The sequence below is a fragment of the Budorcas taxicolor genome, chromosome 2 (genome assembly GCF_023091745.1).
Source record: "Budorcas taxicolor isolate Tak-1 chromosome 2, Takin1.1, whole genome shotgun sequence".
Taxonomy (NCBI): Eukaryota; Metazoa; Chordata; class Mammalia; order Artiodactyla; family Bovidae; genus Budorcas; species Budorcas taxicolor.
The window spans coordinates 146,650,740-146,678,462 of record NC_068911.1 but is presented as its reverse complement, the minus strand read 5'-3'; the positions used below and the strand labels follow the sequence as shown (position 1 = coordinate 146,678,462).

At 37.2% G+C, this 27,723-nt stretch overlaps 1 protein-coding gene across 1 annotated transcript in view; it reads right to left on the bottom strand.

The window, feature by feature from the left end:
- SPAG16 (sperm associated antigen 16) overlaps positions 1–27,723 on the bottom strand; it is a 1,101,103-nt gene that overhangs the window by 273,938 nt on the left and 799,442 nt on the right. Inside the window, exon 15 of the mRNA XM_052636122.1 lies at positions 24,983–25,109. Coding sequence (XP_052492082.1) covers positions 24,983–25,109 — 127 coding nt within the window. The remainder of the gene's footprint in view (positions 1–24,982; positions 25,110–27,723) is intronic.

Sequence of the window (27,723 nt, the reverse complement as noted above, 5' to 3'; positions counted from 1 at the left end):
TCTCCTGTGGAGGCACCAGTCAGCAGTGGTCTGCCATGGGAACAGGGGCTCTGACTGCAACAGACCTAGGCCACACAGACTGTGGGAAAAGCCCTCTTGGAGGAGGTCACCATTAGCCCCACCTTAGAGCCACCGAGCAGATGTCCCACAAACTGCAGAACAATTATACTAAAGAAATTCTCACACTGTTAAGAAAGTTCTAGGATCCACAACAGATTTCCCAATGGGATCCAGCAAAGGGACTGAGAACCCCGAGGGAATTTGACTTTGGAGGCCAGTGTGATTTGATTACAGAACTTCCAAGGACGGGGAAAACAGACTCTTGGAGGGCACAAATAAAACCTTGTGTGTGCCAGGAGCCAGGAGAAAGAAGCAGCATCCCTGCAAGAGACTGAGCCAGACCTGCCTGTGAGTGTCCTAGAATCTGTTGAAGGCAAGGGTCAACAATGGCCTGTTGCAGGGTCAGGGGCACTGAACACAGTGCATGTACACATCATTTTGAAAGAGGTCGCCATTATCTTCATTTTTCCTACCATAGTTTGGTCTCAGGTCAAACAACACAGAGGGAACACAGCCCCACTCATCAACAGAAAATTAGATTAAAGATTTACTAAGCATGGCCCTGCCCATCAGAAAAAGACCCAGTTTCCCCCACAGTCAGCCTCTCTCATCAGGAAGCTTTCATAAGCCTCTTATCCTTATCCATCAGAGGGAAGAGAGAATGAAAACCACAATCACAGAAAACTAACCAAACTGATCACAAGGATCACAAACTTGTCTAACTCAATGAAACTATGAGCCATGCCATGTAGGGCCACCCAAGATGGAGAGGTCATGGTGGAGAGTTCTGACAAAATGTGGTCCACTGGAGAAGGGAATGGCAAACCACTTCAGTATTCTTGCCTTGAGAACCCCATGAACAGTATGAAAACAAAACAAAACAAAACAGTACAAAACAGTTTAAAAGAGAAGTCAGTTTTGATAAGGAAAACCTCACAGGACTAAGTGGTAGGAATACACTGCTGAAATGAGTGGTATTAAAATTGATAAGGCTTTATACAGATACAGGATATTATTACTGCAGGCCTCCCATGTGTAGACAAGCACTCTTTTTCTATTGCTTTACCATTATAGAATGTACAGCAAAATATTCCCAAATTCTCACTGATATCATTTTTTCTTTAAATGGAAACACCTACTTCATGTAAACTTCAGTTCAGTTCAATTCAGTTCAGTTACTCAGTCGTGTCTGACTCTTTGCAATCCCATGAATTGCAGCATGCCAGGCCTCCCTGTCCATCACCAACTCCCAGAGTTCACCCAAACTCCTGTCCATCGAGTCGGTGATGCCATCCAGCTATCTCATCCTCTGTCGTCCTCTTCTCCTCCTGCCCCCAATCCCTCCCAGCATCAGAGTCTTTTCCAATGAGTCAACACTTCACATCAGGTGGCCAAAGTATTGGAGTTTCAGCTTTAGCATCAGTCCTTCAATGAACATCTAGGGCTGATCTCCTTCAGAATGGACTGGTTGGATCTCCTTGCAGTCCAAGGGACTCTCAAGAGTCTTCTCCAACACCGCAGTTCAAAAAAATCAATTCTTCGGTGCTCAGCTTTCTTCACAGTCCAGCTCTAGCATCCATACATGACCACAGGAAAAACCATAGCCTTGACTAGATGGATCTTTGTTGGCAAAGTAATGTCTCTGCTTTTTAATATGCTATCTAGGTTGGTCATAACTTTCCTTCAAAGGAGTAAGCATCTTTTAATTTCATGGCTGCAATCACCATCTGCAGTGATTTTGGAGGCCCCAAATATGAAGTCTGACACTGTTACCACTGTTTCCCCATCTATTTCCCATGAATGATGGGACCAGATGCCATGATCTTCGTTTTCTGAATGTTGAGCTTTAAGCCAACTTTTTCACTCTCCTCTTTCACTTTCATCGAGAGGCTTTTTCGTTCCTCTTCACTTTCTGCCATAAGGGTGGTGTCATCTGCATATCTGAGGTTATTGATATTTCTCCCAGCACTCTTGATTCCAGCTTGTGCATCTCCCAGCCCAGCGTTTCTCATGATGTACTCTGCATATAAGTTAAATAAGCAGGGTGACAATATACAGCCTTGACATACTACTTTCCCGATTTGGAACCAGTCTGTTGTTTCATGTGCAGTTCTAACTGGTGCTGCCTGACCTGCATACAGGTATCTCAAGAGGCAGGTAAACTTATACATAGGCAAATCACTTCAAGAAGATTCTTAAAAACAAATCAGACTAATTTGGTTTTGAAACATGACTGTCAGGTTTACAGTAAAGTTTAGGTACTTCTAAATGTTACCAATATCAAGCTTTCTCTGCATAAGTTTCCATAGTGGTAGTGAGCAGTAAAGTATCTATTGATGTGAAAAAGGAGAGTAGCAAATCCATGAACTATCTCCTGCTCAACAGAGCATGCAGCAATATTCATATACATAAATATCTTGTCAGCTTATTAAAGAAGAAAGTGCTGCAAAGGCAATTACAGTTCCTAAAATTGCTCATTATTATAGTATCAATTTGGAGAAGGCAGTGGCACCCCACTCCAGTACTCTTGCCTGGAAAATCCCATGGATGGAGGAGCCTGGTAGGCTGCAGTCCATGCTAAGGGTCAGACATGACTGAGCAACTTCCCTTTCATTTTTCACTTTGATGCATTGGAGAAGGAAATGGCAACCCACTCCAGTGTTCTTGCCTGGAGAATCCCAGGGACGGGGGAGCCTGGTGGGCTACCATCTACGGGGTTGCACAGAGTTGGACACGACTGAAGTGACTTAGCATGGTATCAATTGCTGTCTATTTGTGTCTGATGTGTTTCAGTTCAATTCAGTTTAGTCACTGAGTCGTGTCTGACTCTTTGCAACCCCATGAACCGCAGCATGCTAGGCATCCCTGTTCATCACCAACTCCCAGAGTCTAGCCAAACCTATGTCCATTGAGTCCATGATGCCATCCAACCATCTCACCCTCTGTTGTCCCCTTCTCCTCCTGCCTTCAATCTTTCCCAGCATTAAGGTCTTTTCAAATGAATCAGCTCTTCGCATCAGGTGGCCAAAGTATTGGAGTTTCAGCTTCAAAATCAGTTCTTTCAGTGAACACCCAGGATTGATCTTCTTTAGGATGGACTGGTTGGATCTCCTTGTAGTCCAAGGGACTCTCAAGAGTCTTCTCCAACACCACAGTTCAAAAGCATCAGTTCTTTGGTGTTCAACTTTCTTTATGTCCCAACTGTTACATCCATATATGACTACTGGAAAAACCATAGCCTTGACTAGACGGACCTTTGTTGACAAAAGTAATGTCTCTGCTTTTTAATATGCTATCTAGGTTGGTCATAAGTTTCCTTCCAAGGAGTAAGCCTCTTTTAATTTCATGGCTGATGTGTTTATATTTCTGTATTTCATGTAGTTGAGACTGTAACTTAAGTCCTACCATGTCTTTAAATGTAAATGAGAATAACAGTGTTTGCTGTGATTTGATCACCCTTGATCTTCTCAGGTGGCTCAGAGCTCAAAGTGTCTATCTGGAATGCGGGAGACCTGGGTTTGATCCCTGGGTTGGGAAGATCCCCTGGAGAGGAAATTGCAACCCACTCCAGTATTTCCTGAAGAATCCCATGAGGGAGGAGCCCAGTAGCCTAAAGTCCATGGGGTCGCAGAGTCGAACACAATGGAGCGACTTCACTTTCACTTTCACGTTCTCTTTCTTTACTGACTATTCTTTGCCTTGATCAAATATATTGGCTCTCTTTTAAGTTTCATGTGTTATTCCCTTTGGGCAAGACTAATTTACCTATACCCTAATGAATGTGCATGCATTTTAAAAAGTAAGCTAATTTATTATAACAGTCCTTTTAAAAATAAAGACCAGAGTTGGTACCAAAGCCAATCAGACCATCTCTGATCTGGCCCTTTGATAACATTTTGACTTAATCTTCTTAATTCTCCTCATCTAACTTTAAACACACACACACAAAAATACAGTTTCATCTTACAGACTTTGTACTGCTACTCTTGCTGCCTAGAATACTCTCTCCTCTGATAATCACTCAACCTATCCCTCTACTTCCTTCAAGTCTCTGTCACATATATCACTTTATTGAGACATTATCTCTGAACATCCTCTATAAAGTAATATTCAATTTCACTACATTTCATTCTCTTGTCTTATTTTTTATAGTGCTTACCTTCAATTATTAATATTGATTCCATTAATTATTTATCACCTACCTTCCTCTGATCCTTCTCCTCTAAGTAAAATGTAGGTTCCATGAGAATAGAAATATTCACTATGTATATACTGCTCTATCCTTACTATCTAGAATAGGAAAAAATAAATATTTCCTGAAAGAATTAAAATCACCAAAGAAAGACAAGAGCCAGGAAGGTATTGTTGCAGTTAATTTTATGTGTCCACTTGGCTAGGCCATGGTACCTATGGTATCCTGCTTTGAACAAACACCAGTATAAATGTTGCTCTGAAGGTATTTTTGTATAACTAGGTTTTAAGTCAAAAGACTTTGAATAAAGCAGATTAACCTCTATAAGGTGAGCATGCCTCATCCAATCAGATGAAGGTCCTAAAAATTATAGAATGAAGTCTCTGAGAATAAAGCTGTTCTGTCTTCATATTGCCTTTGGACTCAAACTACCCACACATACACACACACAAACACGTACTATATGTCTTGTCTCTTTGGAGTATCCTAACTAGTACAAACAATTTTTATACAAGGATATTAATGTAGAAAAAATTCATCTTTCAAAAGCTATGAATATTCAATTGAAGAGAAAAGAAGCAAAATTAAAAACATAAAAATAAAAATTCCCAAAACCAGACGTGAAAGTAAAAGCAGAGAAAGAAAGATTACCAGCAAAATATGACTTCAAAGAAAACAGGATACCAATTCATAATATAAGACCAAATAGAACTTAAGGCAAAATCATCATGAAGGTGATGTTGCAGGTTGATATAAGGGAGAAAAGTTGAAGAATATGTAATGATTATGACTATATCTATCTAAAAACATAGCCTCAAAATATATGCAGCAAAAAATTGATAAAATTATAAGAATAACTTTACACTTGTGGTTATGGATTTTTCACTATATCCAAGTCAGAAATGGAGAGCTCAAGGAGTCAAAATAAATATTATAAATAACGTGAATATCTTGCAAATAATCTCAAAGTAAATTCTAGAAAAATGCTTGATCTAATAAGGGGTCCATACATATGCATTCTTTTTGATTACACAAGAAACAGTGAACAAATTGTCTATATTAGAGGTCACAGGGGACCAGCTTAATGCAGTTCATGTTCTCTGACATAACGAAAAACAACTTAAAATTTTTAAAAAGAGTAAAGATTCCAGGAGATAAGAAACTTAATAGATACTTTTGGAAAAGAAGAGCAAAGACTGGCTTCACATTCATATGTGTAGTAATACTAGAACATCCAGTAATACAAACAGAACTATGCCAACTCAGAAAAAAAAAAATGTTACCAAAAGATTAGAAAAATGAATTCAGAAAAGACTCTATCTCTCTATATGAGGTTGATAGAAGTGGCATCCAGATCAGTAAGGTAAGGTTTAATTGTATAATTGACATTGTCAAGAAAGAAGCCTCAATAGGTAGGAAAATAAAATTGGACCTCCCACTATAGTCACTGAATTATTTTTCCCAACTTTGTGTTTCTTTCTTATAACAAGGTTAAAAATCCCTAGGCATAATCCAGGACATGTCCTTGTAATCTGTAATAACAGTATATACCTCTATTTAAGTGGCTTTGGATTTGGCTTATAACTTGCTATGAACATGCTTTGGAAACAGATATCAAGCAGACAATACTTGTCACGTTGGAAAGAAGACACAAATGTGATTGCACTGCTTCTTTTCCCTCCAGCTATACTTACTGCAGGAGGTTAACATGTCCCACATGTAGACCCTGGGGTCCAGGATGAGAAGACACATGGAGTTCTGCTGGAGCTTATGAAAGTGCAAGAGGCCTGAAGAGACATGCAGCTTTCTTGTAAGAGAACAAGAAACAAATGCTCCAATAAGTTAGGAAGATTCTGGGTTAGTTATTGGAGGAAACACTCACTGATAACAACCTCTTGTACCTTGAATCAAAGTCCTAAAATGTTAAAGGTAACAACATAAAGCTAAAAAAGGAAGACTTGGAAAAATGATTCTGTGGTCTAATAATATGGATAATATTCTCAAGCAATGCCCGCTCCCCAAATATTAAGATAAAAATACAATAGTTTTTATTCTGTGAAATTGCCTGGAGAATTATATGGACAGAGGAGCCTGGAGGGCTACAGTTCATAGGCCTGCAGATGGTTGGACACGACTGAAGTGACTTAGCAGGCACACCATAGATAAGATCAGTAAATGTTTCTCTTTGGAATAAATATACATTCAAGATTAATTGTATACACGTGTGCTCACCCAGTTGCGTCTGAGTCTTTTCGACCCTATGGACTGTAGTCTGCCAGGCTCCTCTGTCTGTGGAAATTTCTAGGCAAGAATACTGCATAGTGGGCTGCCATTTCCTACTCCAGGGGATCTCCCCAACCCAGGGATCAAACCCTTGTCTTTCACATCTCCTGCACTGAAAGCAAATTCTTTACCACTGTGACACCTGGGAAGCCACAAGGCTGACTGTATATATATAATTAAATCTGTAAGTCCCAAAAGAAAGGAAACCCAGTATAAAAATATTGGCAAAGGCAATTAAATCACAGGTGAGAAAGCCTGAAAGACTGATGAGTGAAAAGATGCTCAACAGCATTAGTAATTAGGGAAATGCAATGTGTGTAGTGCCCGCTATACGGGCAGAATTATAAAGTCAAATACTACCTGTATCAGTCTACTTGGGCTGCCATAACCACTGGGTGCCTCTAAAAGCATAAATTTATTTTCTCACAGTTCTGGAGGCTTGAAGTCCCAGATCAGGATGCTGGCATGGTAAGGTTCTATGAAGGCTCTCTTCCTGGCTTGCAGACTATGGCTTTCTAGCTGTGAGCCCTCATAATCTCGTGCTTACAGGTGACTCTTCTTAAATAACCCCTAATCCAATTGGATTAGGACATCACCCTTAGGATCTCATTTAAATTTCACTACTTCCTAAAAGGGCTTTCTCCAAATACAGTCACAGGGGGAGCTAAGGTTTCAACACATGGATCTTAAGGGGAATACAATTTAGTCCACAGCTCTACCAGATGTTGAAAACGAGATTCCTGAAGGGTTGTAATTAGAACAGTGATTGTGAAGAACCATGTGACAATGCTTAATTGAATTTAATAATATACATTCTGTGGCATGGCAAGTCCTCCCCTTTCCAGGACGAGGTGGTATATACCACAGAGAAACTCTCACAGTCACTCATAATGGAGATATATATGAGGATGTTCAGGGCTTTCCCAGTGGCTCAGGGGTAAAGAATATACCTGTAATGCAGGACATACAGGTTTCAGTCTCTGGGTTGGGAAGATTCCCTTGGAGGAGGGCATGGCAACTCCCTCCAGTATCCTTGCCAGGAAAATCCCAAGGACAGAGGAGCCTAGCAGGCTATGGTCCATGGGGTCACAAAGAGTCAGACATGACAAGCACACACACTTCAGTTGAGTTCAGTCGCTCAGTTGTGTCTGACTCTTTGCAACCCTATGGACTGCAGCACGCCAGCCCTCCCTGTCCATCACCAATTCCCAGAGTTATTCAAACTCATGTCCATTGAGTCAGTGATGATGCCATCCAACCATCTCATCCTCTGTCGTCCCCTTCTCCTCTCGCTTTCAATCTTTGCCAGCATCAGGGTCTTTTCAAGTGAGTCAGTTCTTCACATCAGGTGGCCGAAGTATGGGAGTTTCAGCTTCAGCATCAGTACTTACAATGAATATTCAGGTCTGATTTCCTTTAGGATGGACTGGTTGGATCTCCTTGAAGTCCAAGGGACACTCAAGAGTCTTCTCCAACATCACAGTTCAAAAGCATCAATTCTTTGGCGTTCAGCTTTGTTTATACTCCAACTCTCACATCCATACACGACTACTGGAAAAACCATAGCTTTAACTAGATGGACATCTGTTGGTAAAGTAATGCCTCTGCTTTTCAGTATGTTATCTAGGTTGGTCATAACTTTTCTTCCAAGGAGTAAGCATCTTTCAATTTCATGGCTGCAGTCACCATCTGCAGTGATTTTGGAGCCCAGAAAAATAAAGTCTGACACTGTTTCCACTGTTTCCCCATCTATTTCTCATGAAGTGATGGGACCAGATGCCATGACCTTCGTTTTCTGAATGTTGAGTTTTAAGCCAGCTTTTTCCCTCTTCTCTTCCACTTTCATCAAGAGGCTCTTTAGTTCTTCTTCACTTTCTGACATAAGGGTGGTATTATCTGCATATCTGAGGTTACAGAAGTAGCAGGGACTTATAGGGGGATTAGGTTCTATGGTGCCTTACACTAGTGCAATAAAGAAATAAAATGATAAAGTGGATAAAATTAGAATAGTATCCAGTAGATGAATTGATAAACCTAATAGACATACGTTAATAATGGATAAAAAGGATAGAATTAAAAGGCAAGAAATTGAATGAAATTTGTGACAAAATAGAGTTTTTAAAGAAAATTAGATACATTCATGTATAAAATAGCTATATTCTTCAAAGATACTTGCAAATCTAAGGAAATATATCAAGGACATTTAAAGAATTCCATACAGGGTTGGAGGGAATGAGAGTAGGGATGGAACATGAAAGGAAAAAAGTAATAAAATCTACAAATAATTGTCTATTACATACTGAGAATTATAGTTAACTCAGCTCTTTGTATTTGAGGGAGAATAAGAGAAAGAAGGGAGAGAAGCTAGATGAACAGAAGGAACCTAAGGAGGAAGGGGGAGGAGGAAAGAAGTAGAAGAAGGAGAAAGAGAAGCTAAAGGAGAAGCAACAGATAACATTTATTGTTACAACTAAATTTTTATAAGGATAAATGGTTCCAAGCGCTGCATAGAAAAAGGAAGAAATCAAACATTATGAAAGACATAGTGAAAGGATAACAGAAGAGCAAAACTTCGAAGTAAACTGAGTCCATAAGAAGAGAAATGTTAATGTTGTCATTTACATTATAGAAGTGCCCATCTTTTTTCTCCAGCTCCATAAACAGCTACACTACTCTTTACAAATCACACTCTGATGGCACCTACAGCATATTATATGTGGGGCAGTTTAACTTTGAGTTTTCAACACTCCCAGTCTATGATTTAGACATTCATGACTATGCTTCAATTTACTTTGTAAATAGAATCTTACCTGTCTCTTCATAGATAAATCCCAGAATTTAGAATAGTACCTGGCAGATAACAGGCTTACACGAAATATTTGTCAACTGAATGAATATAATTTCTACTTTTAGACAAACAAAAATGCAGGAGAGAAAATAATAAAATTCTTGGCTAGAAGGCATGACCTGAAATGCACATATATATTATGCCAAATGCATATTCATTATTCCACTTATCAAACTCACTATTTCAAAACATTTACAAAGTACTGATTTTCATAATGACTGCATGTAGGGGATGCCGCATGAATATGATTTTAAATAATTTTTGATATTCACTCCTGTTATATTACAAGTAAGATACTCTGAGATCAACCAGATTTGAGAAAATCATATGTGAATATTGTCTGAAATTCAATTTTATATAACTATAACTGAGTGTTATCATATGTGCCAACGGGGCCAGCTCCCTCTCCAGGAGAGTACACTATTTGCTCTGGATTGATGTGCACTTCTGTTGAACTGCAACTTCTCTTAAAGGATTATCCTATTAAGGAGTATCAGCTTGGCTGATTAAAGATAATTATCTATTCAGTTTTGTATACATAATCTACTAAAAAGACAGATTCTTGTGCTACTTGACTTTGGGCTATGAAGTATGTGTAGACTACAGATTTCAACTGTAGTATTTTTAAATTTAGTAACCATCATATGCTACTACATTAAAATAGTACATTCCTCTTAATTACATAACTGTGTACCCCTAGGAAAAATTCAAAGGTAAGACTGTATTTTAATTCTTTATATAAATGCATTTTTCTTGATTACTATATGTGTAAAAATAGTCATATTTCATAATGACCTATGCAAACATGCATGTGTTCTTTTTATAGTATTTGTAATCATATGGTCATAGTTAATATTTTATTAACTATTTTATTATTTTTATTTATTTATTTATTTTTATTTATTATTTTATTGCCTATGTAATATTAAGATATAGCCAGTCATGAAATTAATTCCTCATACTTGTTACATAGATACAAAGTGTTTTTAATTTCTTAAATGTGGTGACAATAAGTTGGCATTAGCATAGTAATTGTTACATGAAAATAACTGCCATAAATGTATTTGAAAACTATTTCTTATATGACTACAGCAAAATTAATCCTCATTAAATATGATGACAGTAATTTAGATTTTGTCATTTTTTGGATATGAGCTGTATTTACAAAGTTTGTATATAATTAGGCACATAAGCTCTGTAATGAACTTCCAAGAAGAAAGTTTATGTACATAGGAAAACATTTCCAAGAATCTTGATCATCTAGGCCTAATATTTCTATGCAATTCAACTACAACAGAGAATTAAGCAAGGAGAAAATACTATATAAAACCAAGGATCTAACAACATAAGTGTGACTTCTTTGTATCATCCAGGCAATTAAAGCTATATTAGCTGACTGTATCTGAATAATGCTCTAATTTGTAAGATTAATAAGTTATTTTCTGCTCTGATTAAATCAGAATAGGTCAGATTTTTACTATCTCATAAAGCCCTATAAGAAGAATTTGTTTGAGTTACTGATTTATTAAAATGCTGAAACTTATGCATATTGTTTGCTAAAATTCCATTCCTACAGAGAATGAACATATTGTTAGGTTTGTAAGAATAAAAGTTTTATATTGCTGAGCAACACAGCTGTCATTTCAATTTGAGGCTCAGTTTCTAAATAATCTTGATTTTTATAACAAATTTTATTTCCATTTTGGAACTAGGAAAAGTGGAGTGCTTTACTTACAGTTTCATATTTTATTTGTAAATGTTAAATAGTATAAAAGAGTATTTAAGTGTTTATTTTAAAATATTATTTTTATCCCAGAATACCATGCTCCAATGAAGAGTGGACAAGGCAGTACTCAGCTGTACAAAACTTAGGTTGGAAACATAATTGATGAAGTCACTTAATCCAAATCTCATGTTTTTAAGATCAAGTTGAAGTCAACAGAGACTAAGTGTCCTGCTCAATTTCATATTACAAATCACAGATGGATAACAATATTCTTTAGAACCTTGCCTCGTGCTTAAATTCTGATGTATGGTATGTGAATTATTTCTATATGTTTCTTTCTACAAATTCAATCCAGACTCAGACAAGACATTTGATTGTATTGGAGATATGAAATAATCATCTCTAAAACTATGAAGACAGTTGCAAAAGTGGAGCCTTATAGTTTGTACAATGATGTCATTAGATTAAGTACACACCCTTTCAAGCATAGTATGGGAAAGGAACAAGAGTTACATGCATTAATTCTATATTTTGAAAAAGTCAGTAATTTCATTTATATTCGGTTCAGTTCAGTCTCTCCGTTGTGTCGAACTCTTTGCAACCCCATCAATTGCAGCACGCCAGGCCTCCATGTCCATCACCAACTCCCGGAGTTCACTCAGACTCATGTCCATCGAGTCAGTGATGCCATCCAGCCATCTCATCCTCTGTCGTCCCTTTCTCCTCCTGCCCCCAATCCCTCCCAGCATCAGAGTCTTTTCCAATGAGTCAACTCTTCGCATGAGGTTGCCAAAGTACTGGAGTTTCAGCTTTAGCATCATTCCTTCCAAAGAAACCCCAGGGCTGATCTCCTTCAGAATGGACTGGTTGGATCTCCTTGCAGTCCAAGGGACTCTCAAGAGACTTCTCCAACACCACAGTTCAAACGCATCAATTCTTTGGGGCTCAGCTTTCTTCACAGTCCAACTCTCACATCCATACATGACCACAGGAAAAAGCATAGCTTTGACTAGATGGACCTTAGTCTGCAAAGTAATATCTCTGCTTTTGAATATGCTATCTAGGTTGGTCATAACTTTTCATCCAAGGAGTAAGCATCTTTTAATTTCATGGCTGCAATCACCATCTGCAGTGATTTTGGAGCCCCCAAAAATAAAGTCTGACACTGCTTCCCCATCTATTTTCCATGAAGTGATGAGACCGGATACCATGATCTTCGTTTTCTGAATGTTGAGCTTTAAGCCAACTTTTCCACTCTCCTCTTTCACTTTCATCGAGAGGCTTTTTAGTTCCTCTTCACTTTCTGCCATAAGGGTGGTGTCATCGGCATATCTGAGGTTATTGATATTTATGTTAAATATTGATATTTATATTAGACCTTCACAATTGGTGTAATTCAAATGTACTTCAGTTTTCAGAATGTATGATACATTATTAAGATGATAGTCTAAATACATAAAAATTAATATGGCATCATCACCAAACAATTGGACTTCCCTTGTGACTCAGCTGGTACAAAACCCGCTTGCAATGTGGGGGACTTGAGTTCGATCCCTGGGTTAGGAAGATCCCCTGGAGAAGGGAAAGGCTACCCACTGCTGTATTCTGGCTTGGAGAATTCCATGGACTCTATAGTCCATGGGGTCTCAAAGAGTTGGACATGGCCGAGTGACTTTCACTTTCACTAACCAGTCAGAATGGACAACAGATCAAACAAAATAGGTTCACGGTCAATAGTCATAACATTTTTTACAACTGCAAGTATTATTTCTGAAGTAATATATCTTCAAACAATACACCTTTAATTAACGTTTTCATGACATCCCCATTATTATTAGCATGTTATCTTCTATACTTGCTATCAGGTGAATAAAAATGCTTCTAAAACATGGAATAGCATGACAAAAAACAAAGAGAAAGAACACTTTTTTATTTTACAGGTAAAGTGTAAAACCAGTTCCTATGAATCTCCAGAATTTTTTCTTTACAATTTCCTAGAGCTAAGGATGAAATGAAATGGAATTCAGGGTCTCATATGTACAAATACATATATTTGTTAATATACATACATAATTAAAGCTCTCAAAACTTCTTAAAATGGGAGAAATGGAACCAAACCCCTAGTTCTGTGCTAAGTATAAAACAAACAAAAAATACCTTGTCCAGTTCCTAGAGCATAGTATACTTCATTGCAGGTATTATTCACACATTTGAGTCTGCAAGGGAGAAACATAACCTTATTTCTTTCAGTTCCTCCAATTCCTTTCTCCAGTAGTAGAGAGGCCCATATTTTACTCAAAAACAAAATGGATTTGCATACAAACAGGGGACAGAATAGCGGGGTTATAAATAACTGAGCAGAGTCTTCTGGTCTCCTTTTCTCTTGTTTTTTATCCACTCTCCCTGTTACTCTTTTCCAGGAAATTGAAGTAGAATGGTCTTGTTCTTAGGAGGAGCTATTTAGCTTGTCTCTGCCTTATGCCTTAGAGATAACAGAAGTTAGCTTGCTTTCAGCTCAGTTCAGTTCAGTTCAGTCACTCAGTTGTGTCCGACTCTTTGCAACCCCATCAATTGCAGCACGCCAGGCCTCCATGTCCATCACCAACTCCCGGAGTTCACTCAGACTCACGTCCATCGAGTCAGTGATGCCATCCAGCCATCTCATCCTCTGTCGTCCCTTTCTCCTCCTGCCCCCAATCCCTCCCAGCATCAGAGTCTTTTCCAATGAGTCAACTCTTCGCATGAGGTTGCCAAAGTACTGGAGTTTCAGCTTTAGCATCATTCCTTCCAAAGAAATCCCAGGGCTGATCTCCTTCAGAATGGACTGGTTGGATCTCCTTGCAGTCCAAGAGACTCTCAAGAGACTTCTCCAACACCACAGTTCAAACGCATCGATTCTTTGGGGCTCAGCTTTCTTCACAGTCCAACTCTAACATCCATACATGGCCACAGGAAAAAGCATAGCCTTGACTAGATGGACCTTAGTCTGCAAAGTAATATCTCTGCTTTTGAATATGCTATCTAGGTTGGTCATAACTTTTCTTCCAAGGAGTAAGCGTCTTTTAATTTCATGGCTGCAATCACCATCTGCAGTGATTTTAGAGCCCCCCAAAATAAAGTCTGACACTGTTTCCTCTGTTTCTGCATCTATTTCCCATGAAGTGATGGGACCGTTTTCTGAATGTTGAGCTTTAAGCCAACTTTTTCACTCTCCTCTTTCACTTTCATCAAGAGGCTTTTTAGTTCCTTTTCACCATCTGCAGTGATTTTGCAGCCCCCCAAAATAAAATCTGACACTGTTTCCACTGTTTCCCATCTATTTCCCATGAAGTGGTGGGACCGTTTTCTGAATGTTGAGCTTTAAGCCAACTTTTTCACTTTCCTCTTTCACTTTCATCAAGAGGCTTTTTAGTTCCTCTTCACTTTCTACCATAAGGGTGGTGTCATCTGCATATCTGAGGTTATTGATATTTCTCCCGGCAATCTTGATTTACTCCTTTTCTATTTCAGTTTCTAATCAGGCCAGGACTTAAATAAATAACAAAAAGTGCCTGTAAGCATTCACCTATTCCATCCAGATTAGTCTGATAAGAATTTACCATAAAGTGTGGAGCTGGAGTTTCAATTCCCTATAGGAACATATTTAAGGTTTCCCATTGTTAAAATCCACCTGCAATGTAGGAGAACTGGATTTGATCCCTGGGTCAGGAAGATCCCCTGGAGAAGGGAATGGCAACCCACTCCACTATCCTTGCTTGGAGAATTCCATAGACAGAGGAGCCTGGAGGGCTATCGTCCATCAGGTCGCAAAGTCCATCGGGTCAATGACTGAGTGACTAACTCTTTCACTTTTCTTTTTCTCTTGTTATAAGACATCAAAAATCTGGCAGATAACACTAAGGAAATCATCTTTTCCTTTTTTTCCCCCTTTATCTTGTCTTCCTTTTCAGATACAACTAGTTGACAAATAATGACAGGATGTTGTCTTAATCAGTGTTGAGTCAAACACTGTCAAGTGGTCATTAATTAGATTATTTCAATATTCATAGCAAATGAATTATTTCTCTGAACAGATGTCATATATCAACAGGAAACTGAATACTATTATTACAGTGAGAAGCAGAATGATAAAAAGTCTAAATTCTAGTCTCTGGAATTAGACTCTCTGAATTTGAATTCTGACTCCGTATTTGATCAGATAGGTCTCATTGGGTTTGTTGTTAACTTCCTGTCGTAGTTTCCTCATCTGTAAAAAGGAGACAATAGTGAAACAGAAGAGAAGGGGACAGGGCACAACCTTTAAAAGAATGACAGCCTGAGAACACAACATAAACTGATTAGAACCAAATAGTCCCAAGATGGCAAACGAGTCGACTTCCATTAGGCTCGACTTGAGCTTCAGTGTATGCTCACTGTAACACATCAGCAAGCTAAATGACACACTCATAGGGACTCATGACAGTCCCAAGTGTGTTAGTCTCTCAGTCATGTCTGGACTGTAGGGGTCCTCTAACCATGGAATTCTTCAGGCAAGAATACAGGAGTGAGTTGCCATTTCCTTCTCCAGGGACTCTTGCCTACCCAGGAATCCAACCCAGGTATCCTGCATTACAGGCAGATTCTTTACCATCTGAGCTACCAGGGAAGCCCCAAGGCCAATCATCAAAGACCAAAAAGTGAGTGGCAGCCTAATTCCTGGAACACTCTGCACCATCTCCAAAATTGTTGGAATAATCTTCCCATTTTGTACCCTATGCAATTACCCAGCCCATGAAAGCTAACCACACCACTTTCTGAGGTTGCACTCACCCTCACCAATGGCCCACACTCTTGGCTATGGACTGTGTTTCTCCCAAGGCCACTTGTGACTTCTGAGATGGCTCACACTCTGTCTGTGGAGTGTGTTTCCCTCTAAATAAATCTGTTACTGAGTCACAGTAATCCAAATCTATGCCCCAACCAGTAATGCTGAAGAAGCTGAAGTTGAGGAATTCTATGAAGAAACACAAGACCTTCTAGAACTAACACCAAAAAAAAAATAAAAGGAAAGATGTCCTTTTCATCATAGGGGACTGGAATGCAAAATTAGGGAGTCGAGAGATATCTGGAGTAACAGGCAATTTTGGCCTTGGAGTACAAAATGAAGTAGGGCAAAGGCTAACAGAGTCTTGCTAAGAGAATGCACTGCTCATACAAAACACCCTCTTCCAACAATACAAAAGATGACTCTACACATGAACATCACCAGATGGTCAATACTGAAATCAGACTGATTATATTCTTTGCAGCCAAAGATGGAGAAGCTCTATACAGTCAGCAAAAACAAGACCAGGAAGCTGACTGTGGCTCAGATCATGAACTCCTTATTGCCAAATTTAAATTTAAATTGCCAAATGTAAATTGAAGAAAGTAGGGAAAACCACTAGGCCATTTAGATATTACCTAAATCAAATTCCTTATGATTATACAGTAGAAGTAACAAATAGATTCAAGGGATTAGATCTGATAGACAGAGGGCCTGAAGAATTAAGGCTGGAGGTTCATAACACTATAGGAGGCAGTGTTATGAACCTATAGAAAACCATCCACAAGAAAAAGAAATTCAAGAAGGCCAAGTGGTTGTCTGTGGAGGCCTTACAAAGAGCTGAGAAAAGAAGAGAAGTGAAAAGCAAAGGAATAAAAGAAAGATATACCCATCTAAATTGGGTACCAAAGAATAGCAAGGAGAGACAAGAAAGTCTTCCTATGTGATCAGTGCAAATAAATAGAGGAAAACAATAGAATGGGAAATGTTAGAGATCTCTTCATGAAAATTAAGAGATAATAAGTGAACATTTCATGCAAAGGTGGGTACAGAAATGATATGGACCTAATAGATTAGGAGATATTAAGAAGAGATGGCAAGAATACACAGAAAGACGATCCAATAAAGGTCTTGGACCTGGACAAGGACAATGGTGTGGGTCACTCACATAGAACCAGACATCCTGGAGTGTGTAGTCAAGTGGGTTTTAAGAAGCATCACTATGAACAAAGCTAGTTGAGGGGATAGAATCTAGCTATTTCAAATTCTAAAAGATGATACTGTTAAAGGGCTTCACTCAATATGCCAGCACATTTGGAAAATGGAGCAGTGGCCACAGGGCATGAAAAGGTCAGTTTTCATCCCAAAGAAGGTCAATGCCAAAGAATGTTCAAACTACCACACAACTGCACTCATTTCACATGATAGCAAGGTCAGTTCAGTCAGTTCAGTCGCTCAGTTGTGTCCAACTCTTTGCGACCCCATGAATCACAGCACGCCAGGCCTTCCTGTCCATCACCAACTCCCGGAGTTCACTCAGACTCATGTCCATTGAGTCAGTGATGCCATGCAGCCATCTCATCCTCGGTCATCCCCTTCTCCTCCTGCCTCCAATCCCTCCCAGCATCAGAGTCTTTTCCAATGAGTCAACTCTTCGCATGAAGTGGCCAAAGTACTGGAGTTTCACCTTTAGCATCATTCCTTCCAAAGCAAGGTAATGCTCATAATTCTTCAAGCAAGGCCTTAATAGTACGTGAACCAAGAACTTCCAGCTGTACAAGCTGGATTTAGAAAAGTTAGGGGAACCAGATATCAAATTGTCAACACCATTGAATCATAGAAAAAGCAACGCAAGTCCTGAAAAACATCTACTTCTGCTTCATTGACTACAATAAAGCATCTGTGTGAACACAATAAACTGTGTTCCTAAAATTCTAAAATAGATGGAAATACCAAACCACCTTACCTGCCTCCTGAGAAACCTGTATGCAGGTCAAGAAGCAACAGTTAGAGCTGGACATGGAACAAAGGACTAGTTTAAAATTGGGAAATGAGTACACCACAGCTGTATATTGTCACCCTGCTTATTTCACATATATGTAGAGTACATCATGTGAAATGACAGGTTGGATGATTCACAAGCTGGAATCAAGTTGCTGGGAGAAATATCAACAACCTCAGATATGCAGATGACACACCCTAATGGTATAGAGTGAAGAGGAACTAAACAGCCTCTTGATGAAGGTGAAAGAGGAGAGTGAAAAAGCTTATTTAAAACTGAACATTCAAAAAACTAAGATTATGGTATCTGGTCCCATCACTTCATGGCAAATAGATGGGGAAACAATGGAAACAGTGACAGACTTTATCTTTTGGGGGGTTCCAAAATCACTGTAGATGGTGACTGCAGCCATGAAATTAAAAGATACTTGCTTCTAGGAAGAAAAGTTATGACAAACCTAGACAGTGTATTTAAAAGCAGAGACATCACTTTGCCAACAAAGTTCAATATAGTCAAAGCTATGGTTATTCCTGGCATCATGTATGGATGTGAGAGTTGGACCATAAAGAAGGCTAAGCAGCAAAGAACTGATGCTTTTGAACTGTTAGAAAAGACTCTTAAAGGAATTCAGTCCTGAATATTCATTGGAAAGACTGATGCTGAAGCTCCAATACTTTGGCCACCTGATGCAAAGAGCTGATTCACTGGGAAAGACTCTCATGCTGGGAAAGATTGAGGGCAGGAGGAAGAGGGGGTTACAGAGGATGAGATGATTGGATGGCATCATTGACTCAATAGATATGAGTTTAAGCAAACTCGAGGAGTTAGTGATGGACAGGGATGCCTGGTGTGCTGCAGTACATGGGGTTGCAAAGAATTGGACATCACTGAGAGACTGAACAACACAACCTAGTCAAATCTTGCTCTGCTCACTGCAAGATAAGTCAATAAATCTGAGATGAGGTACTTGGCTCAGGGACTGACTTTATTTGTGAGCCTGCTGACAGAGAAGATGGCAGGCTAGACCCTCAAAATGACCATCTTGCTGGGGCCTGGATGTCAGACTCTTTTATGGATCAGAGATGGGTGGGATACAAAGTAAACAGGCCATCTAATTCTTGCAAATCTCCTAAAATGACAAGCCTCAAGTAGTGGGATGTGTTAATTTCACGTCTTCCTTACAGTCATTACATGGGCGATGTGAAATGCAGTATCTCCTGTCATATCAACAAACAAAGATGTCACATCTATCTGTGATCCCAGACTCCCCAAATGTGAATTTTTGGTCACAAAATGTGCTTGGTGCTATACCATTTGCCACACAGAGAATCACAGGCATTCACAGGTGGACGGGGTGTGGTTATCTCCTTGAGGCAGGCCGTTATATACATTTATAGTAAAAAATGGGTTAAAGTCACGGAAGCAGATGCAGTGTAAATTTAAAATCAACTCTTCCAGGATACAAATCCACTTCTTTCCTATCACTTTGTCTTTCACTGAACCTTTCTGCAACGAGAAATCAAGAATCTGAGTTTCATTAGGTCCTGAAACTATGTGTGGGATCTCAGCTGGAAAACCATGGGTTTGGGCTGAGTTCAAGCCCTAGCACATGGACTGAAGTGCCAATCTGAGGTGAATGATTTCAGTAGTAACAACCTCATTAAGTTGTGGTCAAGAATAAACAAGATTTTTATGTGAGCTGACTCAGATGGTTCCATTGGTAAAGGGACTAGACCCAGAAGTGTGGACTGATATGGCCTCACTATCGAGGAAATAACATTCTGAGCCCTCTCCCTGGGTTACGTTTTCTGCAAAGAGCCAGACAATAAGTATTTGAGCCTTCACAAGCCATATAGTTTCCACTGTGATTATTCAACTCTGCTGTTGTAGTATAAAAGCAGCCTTAGATAATGCATAAATTAATGGGTATGGTTGCGTACCATTAAAATTACAGATAAATACAGGTCAAGCTGGCCTATAGGCAGTACTTTGCCAAGCCCTGTTCTAGGTACTATCCTTTTGAATTGCAAGGTTTTACCATCCTGGTTGATGGGAGCACAAACTATTCCTAGGCTATTATGATCCTCAGGGATTTTTCTTATTAACTCTTCAGACAGAGTTTTCTAAGGCTTTAGGCTGTCATGTATTGATCCATATTCAGCTAAAGATTGGAAGGGATCTTTTGCAAATCTCCAGAGCTCCCTCTTTGTGTTGCTGTCTCCTGTCCTGTCCTCTGCCTGCAAACTCTAGCTGCCTTGGCCTCACTGGAATGCCCATTCCATCTCCCTAACTCTGGGAGTTTGCTGAGCTTCCTCAAGTTTTTAGTTCATTTCTGAGATGCAATCTAGAGATTTCCTCCAGACAGCATTCTGGGCAGCCATAGAGCTCATCTTATTTACCCACCTCTCAGTACTGTCTTCCACTGCCCAATATTCAATTTCTGAAAACCATTGTTGCATATATTTTGTCTGTTTTTTCCTTCATTTTAGGTAGGAGGGTAAACCTGGTCCCTATTTGGCTGGAAGTAGAAGTCGTGATAGGTTTTTAGCATTCCACAGACAAGGAAATTAAGACTCAGAAATGTTCAGAAATTTCACCAAGATCATTCAGCTAGTTAGTAGTAGAGACAGCATTCAAAACCAGGGCTTCTAAATTCTGAGTCATACTAATTTCCAGGTGCTCCATTATACTACACTGTTTCCAACAGAAGGGATTAACCACAACCTGTCTTTTAACTATGCTGCTCCTGCTGCTAAATTGCTGTAGTCGTGTCTGACTCTCTGTGACACTATGGACTGTAACCCGCCAGGCTTCTCTGTCCATGGGATTCTCCAGGCAAGAGTACTGGAGTGTGTTGCCATCTCCTCCAGCAGGTGATCTTCTCGACCCAGGGATTGAACCTATGTCTCCTGCATTGCACACAGATTACCACTGAGACACCGAGGAAGCCCGTCTTTTGAATATAATATGAAACAGTGAACTGAAGCCTTCACTAACAGAAACTAATAAAACAAAAATGAAGATTATCTTATTATTTTTTGAACAATTTTAGAAGGGTCTGATACTTGTCATATTTTATAATGGGGTAATTATTTTTTCTTATAGTTTAGTATCTCTATTGTCATTCTGCTTGTGGGAAATATCTACAATTATTTCCAAATGGTGGGAAACCTTGCCCGTTTTAATGGTCTAAGACTGATAAGCTTTCTGTTGGAAAGTTCCCATCTGGCTCAAGCTTCAGCTTCTGCATTTTCTAAGGATGTGACTTCTTTGCAAATGTATTGGAATTACCTTTTACAGAGGAGTGAAAAATAGTTCTAAACTACATAAACGTTGAAATGAGAGATGTGGGAAAGTGTATGTATAAGTTCTCACAGTTCATTTTGGTTACTTTCACTACAAAATTCCATTTAACATTTTTCTGAAAGAGTAATAAAATTTTTGAGTGGTAAAACATATGGCATTTGCATATGCCAAGTGAAAGATATTTAGATAATGAATATTTGTATGTGTAGCACTGTACTACCAGGAGGTTCTCTGTTTAATGAGAAAGAACACATCGTTTTACAAATACATGAATAATATATACTGATACATGTATATATCTATAAACATAGGTAATCTGTATTTGTTGTAAACAGTGTATTTGCAAATAAAACATTATGTAAATAATACTATGCCACATGCAACTCCTCTTTTAAATGTGTGAGAAGCTGATTTCTTATAGCAACAGTAAAGCTAAGCCCTAGATGATGATTCACACTTCTTGAAATCTTTTGATTTTAATTATATATGCATATATAATGTTAAATATAGTTTTACCTGCTAGTTAATCATTTAAATTATTTTTAATATTAGAGGAAAACAAGACTATGTCAGGATTTCCTCATTATAGAATGCAATTAACCCATGAAACAAATTAGAATATAGTAAGACAATTATCTCTTCTATTATTTACATGAAAAAGCTTAGTTCAGGAAGATCAAATAACTTGCTTAAAATCTAAAAGGTGAGGAAGAGCTAAGGGTCTAAATCTTAGTCTACATTCTGTTTCCACACCATAGGTTTGAAATATTTTTATCAAAGATAACATTTCAAAAATTGATACACCGTATTTTGTTGTTTAGTTTCTAAGTTGTGTCCCACTCTTTGAACCCCATGGACTGTAGCCTGCTGGGCCCCTCTGATCATGGGTTTTTCTAGGTAAGAATACTGATGTGGATTGCCATTTCCTTCTCCAAGGGAGGAAGTCCCTGATACACCATGAGAAATCTCAATTTTAAAACAGAATAAGTACTATTTCATTAGTATATAATTTACTCTTATAAATTTAAAATAAAAATATAAAATTAAAATAAAAATATTTATGAGACAATTAATGAAGACATTTTAATAAATATTTGAAATCAAATGTTATGAACCACAGTTTCAGTCTTTAATGATCTATACTCAAATATCCTGTGTATCCTGTGTTGGATTTACAGTGAAGAAATCCCTTATTTATAAAGACAAGCTATTGTGTATGGAGACAGCTCTGTTTAAGCAGCACACCTCAAAATTTCAAGATGCCCTTCAGTTAAACTGATCTAGAGACATGGAATATGATGAGAAAACTTTTGTTTCTGTGTTGATTATTTAGTATATCTGAAAACTACTTGCACATTCCTTATATTAAATTTCTCAAACAAAATACTATCAATACGTCCCCATATGTTATATGATATTATGATGATACTGCATGTGTATTATCAATGACCTTTCCTCAGGTCCAAGGAGGTAAGCTTGCATTGGCTTGCCACTGGGAATAAATAAACGTATGTCAAATGAATGTGTATTCTGAGCTTATTATGTTATATTTGATATTATTTTCATAGTCCTTATACCCCCATGACACCTTTTTTATACTTTTAAAATCATCTTTTCCTGAATAAATGCAGATGAGAAGAGATCTACATGTTCCTGTCCTTATTTCAATTTTGTTTTGCTCTTGACTTCACTTTTCTTTACTCTCTTGAAATGAACATAATTTCTGGTATTTAACTTTGTGATTTTCATCTCTCTGTTCAGATCCTCATTAGACCTTGTCTTTGCTCTTCCCAATTCCTTCAACTCTTAATATATTTCATACTTTTAAAATGATGAGTGACTTAAGACTTCTTCTCTACCAAAGCACACATTTCTCATTTGAGAAAAAGACATTAATTCTCAAACACATAGAATTAAAATTAACTATATCATGTTCCTTGAAGAAATGGTCAAAGGAATGGAAAGGTCAAGTTGAAATTATATTTCTTCAAACTGATGAAGTGTTTTCATTAATAGGGTCCCTGGTTTACACTCTTTATCTTTTATGTTTCTCATTGTTCCATCTTTAATTTTGACAGTTTTCTTAATATTAGTGTACTATCAAATATATAGCTGTTATGGAGAGAAAGAATAGATTTGTTGTACCAGGGGCTTCAAGACTTGCATGACAGTAAGATAGAACTGACATTTATTTAAAATAAGGTTTGCCTGACAATGTATAAAAAATAAATTTGAGGATGGATGATAAGGATAGCAAAAGGCAGTGAAGACATATTTAATAATTATGACAGTAAAATATATATCTAATATTAGCTGTATAGCTTTTCAAAATGTCTGTTATTCTATTATTAGAAAGTACAGACAAAAGCTTTGAAATTTCAGAATTCAAAACTCAAGGACCTGAATACTTGGATGCTATTTCAATATAATAAAGGAGATTTAATGATGTGAAAATGTTTATAAAAACAAGTTAAAACGTCTTTATATTTATGATGTCAATGTATATTCTATGTATCGTAAAGTATAAATTATAATACAAATGAGTGTTCACATTAAAAAATTAAATTCTCATAGTTAGGGTCTTTTACCCTGTACAGTGTTTTCTGTTTCAATTCTAGCAGAGTATAAAAGTCTTAATGTCAAGAACATTACTAAAATATTTTTAAGGAAGTCATTGTTATTAGTGTGGCTCATATACCAGTCTACAATGGGAACACAACTTAAGATTTGTTAAGAAGACAAACTTACTGAATTCTGAATTTCAGATATGTGATGGCAATATCATGAAATCAGTTACATGGAACACACAATTATCTTATGGCTCTAGAATTGCTGAATATATTCATATATTCTGGACTGTTTTTAAATAGATTATTTCCATTATATATATTCAATCTTAATTTCTTCATCTAAAATCACTATCTCTACCACTTTGAGTGACTGCCAATAAATAACAAAAGTTTTAACATCTCAAAACTTAAAAAAGTTTATAACATGTATTATAATAGCAAAGGTAAGCTATATCAGTGAATAACAGATATACATTATTTAGCACAGGATATCATTAAAGATAGATTTGTAATTGTAATTTTAACATTTTAAATGTACAAGTGGAATCATTCTGTGATTGTTAACATCAGTTGCTACACTATTGATCATCAGCAAGGATAAAATATTTTCTTACTGATAACATTCATCTTATTGCAGAAAAATGCTAAACACGATAATATACTATAATTATTACCAGTTAAAACAATTATTTTTGGACATAATTGCAGCAAAATGAATATATATTTAAATTTAATTGTAAAATCTAGAGAATATGAGGTATTACAAATTTACTATGGACTAAAATATTATGTAAAATGTTTTAGTTTTACTCGTCAAAGTTTTGTTCTTCTCTACTTTTAGCCATTTTCCTTTAAAATACTTCATTTTCTTGCATTGGATGGTGATTCCAAGGCATGCAGATTCCAAATTTTGCATGATGCTACTAGGAACTTAAGTAATCTAAATGAGCACACACTTACCTTCTCTATTATCCTTTTCTTTATGCATGTGATAAATGCAATGCTTTCATTATATATGTGATATGATATATAATATGATGATTATAACAGTGTAATATATTTTAGTATAATATTAAGAACAGAAATTTACATAGAAGGAAATGCAAAAAATTAAAATGGCAATAGAAAATACTTTCAAGACAAATATTAAAGTTGTCAACTTGGTCAAAATGTTAAACAAAGAGATCCTACCTGATGAATCAAAGGTCACCTCATTGCCCGGGCTTGGACCTACATCAATGGACACCATGGGTAAGAGCTTCCGAAAATCCCACAGCTTTGTAACTCCACAGGCATCACAGGATGCTATCATGTGACCCTTTAAAGTATTAAAAAAGAAGTTATATATATATACACACACACATGATGCTTTTCTAAAAATATATATAGAAACTCAGACCAAAAGAAAAGATTTTCTATTACCATTTTATTAAATCCATAAGAATACATTCCTCTAAACTAAAAAGTATTCATTATACCTTTGTCTTTGACATAAAAGCATTAGAAAATGAAAATTTATATATATAAAATCCTATATCAAATTTTGGAAGATGATTCTCAGGAAATCATTTTGATGATTTTAATTATATTAGATGTAATAAAACAGAACTACACACATGCACGTGCATGCAATTTGTCTATATATACACATATCTCATATATGACATGTGATTTACATATGAAAACTACCTCTACATGTAAAAAAAATTGCACTAAATGCACACTCCCTTCACATGTTTATAACTAGTTAGTGCTGACAATTTCTATCTCAGAGTAAAAATAAAAACAGAGGTAGGAAAACAACTTGGCAGGAAAGAATAATTTTTATCATAGTGGGTATATCACTGTAACCATGTAAAATTGATGGCAAAGAAGCTGTGCCTATTGTGGTCTGTTCGGAGAAGGCGATGGCACCCCACTCCAGTACTCTTGCCTGGAAAATCCCATGGACGGAGGAGCCTGGTAGGCTGCAGTCCACGGGGTCGCGAAGAGTCGGACACGACTGAGCGACTTCACTTTCACTTTTTCCTTTCATGCACTGGAGAAGGAAATGGCAAATACTACAGTGTTCTTGCCTGGAGAATCCCAGGGATGGGGGAGCCTGGTGGGCTGCCATCTATGGGGTCACACAGAGTCGGACACAACTGAAGCGACTTAGCAGCAGTAGCAGCAGCAGACAAAATTATTAGAAATAATTTTTTAATACCTAGTCAAAAATAATTCCTTCATTATTTTCTTTCTAGATATTCTAAAATGTTAAATAACTTGATCAATATATAATTTTTCTCATTATTTTGAACTAGCTCACATACTTATTCCTCATTTACACCTTGATTTCTACCCTTTCTGTAAAAAATGTGCATACTGTATTAGAATCCAATTCAGGTGTTCCCTAAACATTTCAGTAATGTAACAAATACCATTAGTTTTAAAATTCTGTAACTGTCATCACTCACAATGCAATATAACAATCTATTACCCTCAATCTAATAAATGGAATATTTAATCCTTTTTGTGACTTAAAAAGAACACAAATAACTTGGAATGTTTTCAAATATCTAAACATGTAAGAACTGTGAAGAATCAATGAATTTAATTTTTAGGAAAGAATAGTTATCAGGGTTACATGGAATATTAAATGTTAAAAATTATAAAGAACTCTTTCCAGATATAAAGGCTTTCAAACACCTTTTAGAAATCACAGAATGGAATTTTTTTTTTCAACTTTGAGTACAGAATAAATTTTAATCAGAATTTAATTTGGAGGAACTTCTTCTCAAAGTCAGGTTATAGACTTCATGACCTTTCTTTCTCTAGATTTTATGACACAAAGAAAATCATAAAATGTGCCTTATACCACTGAACATTAAAATTTTAGAAACTATACTAAATAGAAAAAATAAATTATTTAAATGGTTTTAGTATTTTCATATTTCATTTTTACTGCTGTCAATACATTTATAACATTTTGATAAAGTTAAAATAATAGTCAATACTTATTAAGGGTTTTTAATGAACTTAATTCTGTGCTAAATAATTTATTGATAACAATAGATTCATTATTTTCAACAATTTTGAATAACACCATTTAGTCAAACTTTTCCATTTCCGAAGGGACTTAAAATTCATGACAAAATATGCATTATGTAAAAACAGAATAACTTGTAAAGTGTTACAAGTTTGCATTCAGATTTGATAACCAGGAGACACTTGGTAACTACACTTTCAGTTAGAAGAGAGGTAATATAGTGCCTTTCTGAGTGCCTGGAGCATAGAAAAATTAAAAAAAAAAATTTAACCCAATAGATGACAAATGCCTCATGGGTGTTTACCCAGAAGTTTTAAAGTACTTTCACACTGTTCATGAGGTTCTTGAGGCCAAGAATCCTGGAGTCATTTGCCATTCTCTTCTCCAGCGCATCATGTTTTGTCAGAGGATTGCGGGCCGGAGGAGAAATGGACAACAGAGCATGAGATGGTTGGATGGCATCACTGACTCAATGGACATGAGTTAAAGCAAACTCCAGGAGACAGTGAAGGACAGGGAAGGCTGGTGTGCGATAGTCCATGGGACTGCGGAGAGTCAGACACGACTTTGTGACTGAACTTTCACACCAGTCTTAAGGTAATATTGCTTCTAACCTTAATAGTTCTGAATCAGCTAGACAAAAGGAAGAGATAAAAGATGCAGAGAATCCTGAACAAAAAAAGTTGGAATATCAAGATTTTGTATTCCTTCTCACGCAATCTCAGTTGAACTGGAATCATCTGCCTTTCCCCTTCTATAGGTCAAAAGAAGACATGAAATTATTACTAATCAAAATCACACACTGTGAGTTTTGAGGGAAATGAAGATAAGGAGTGTGGAAAAAGGTTTAGTTGACAACCTAGTGAAAAAACAAATATTTTATCTATAATTTATGTCAAGTAAT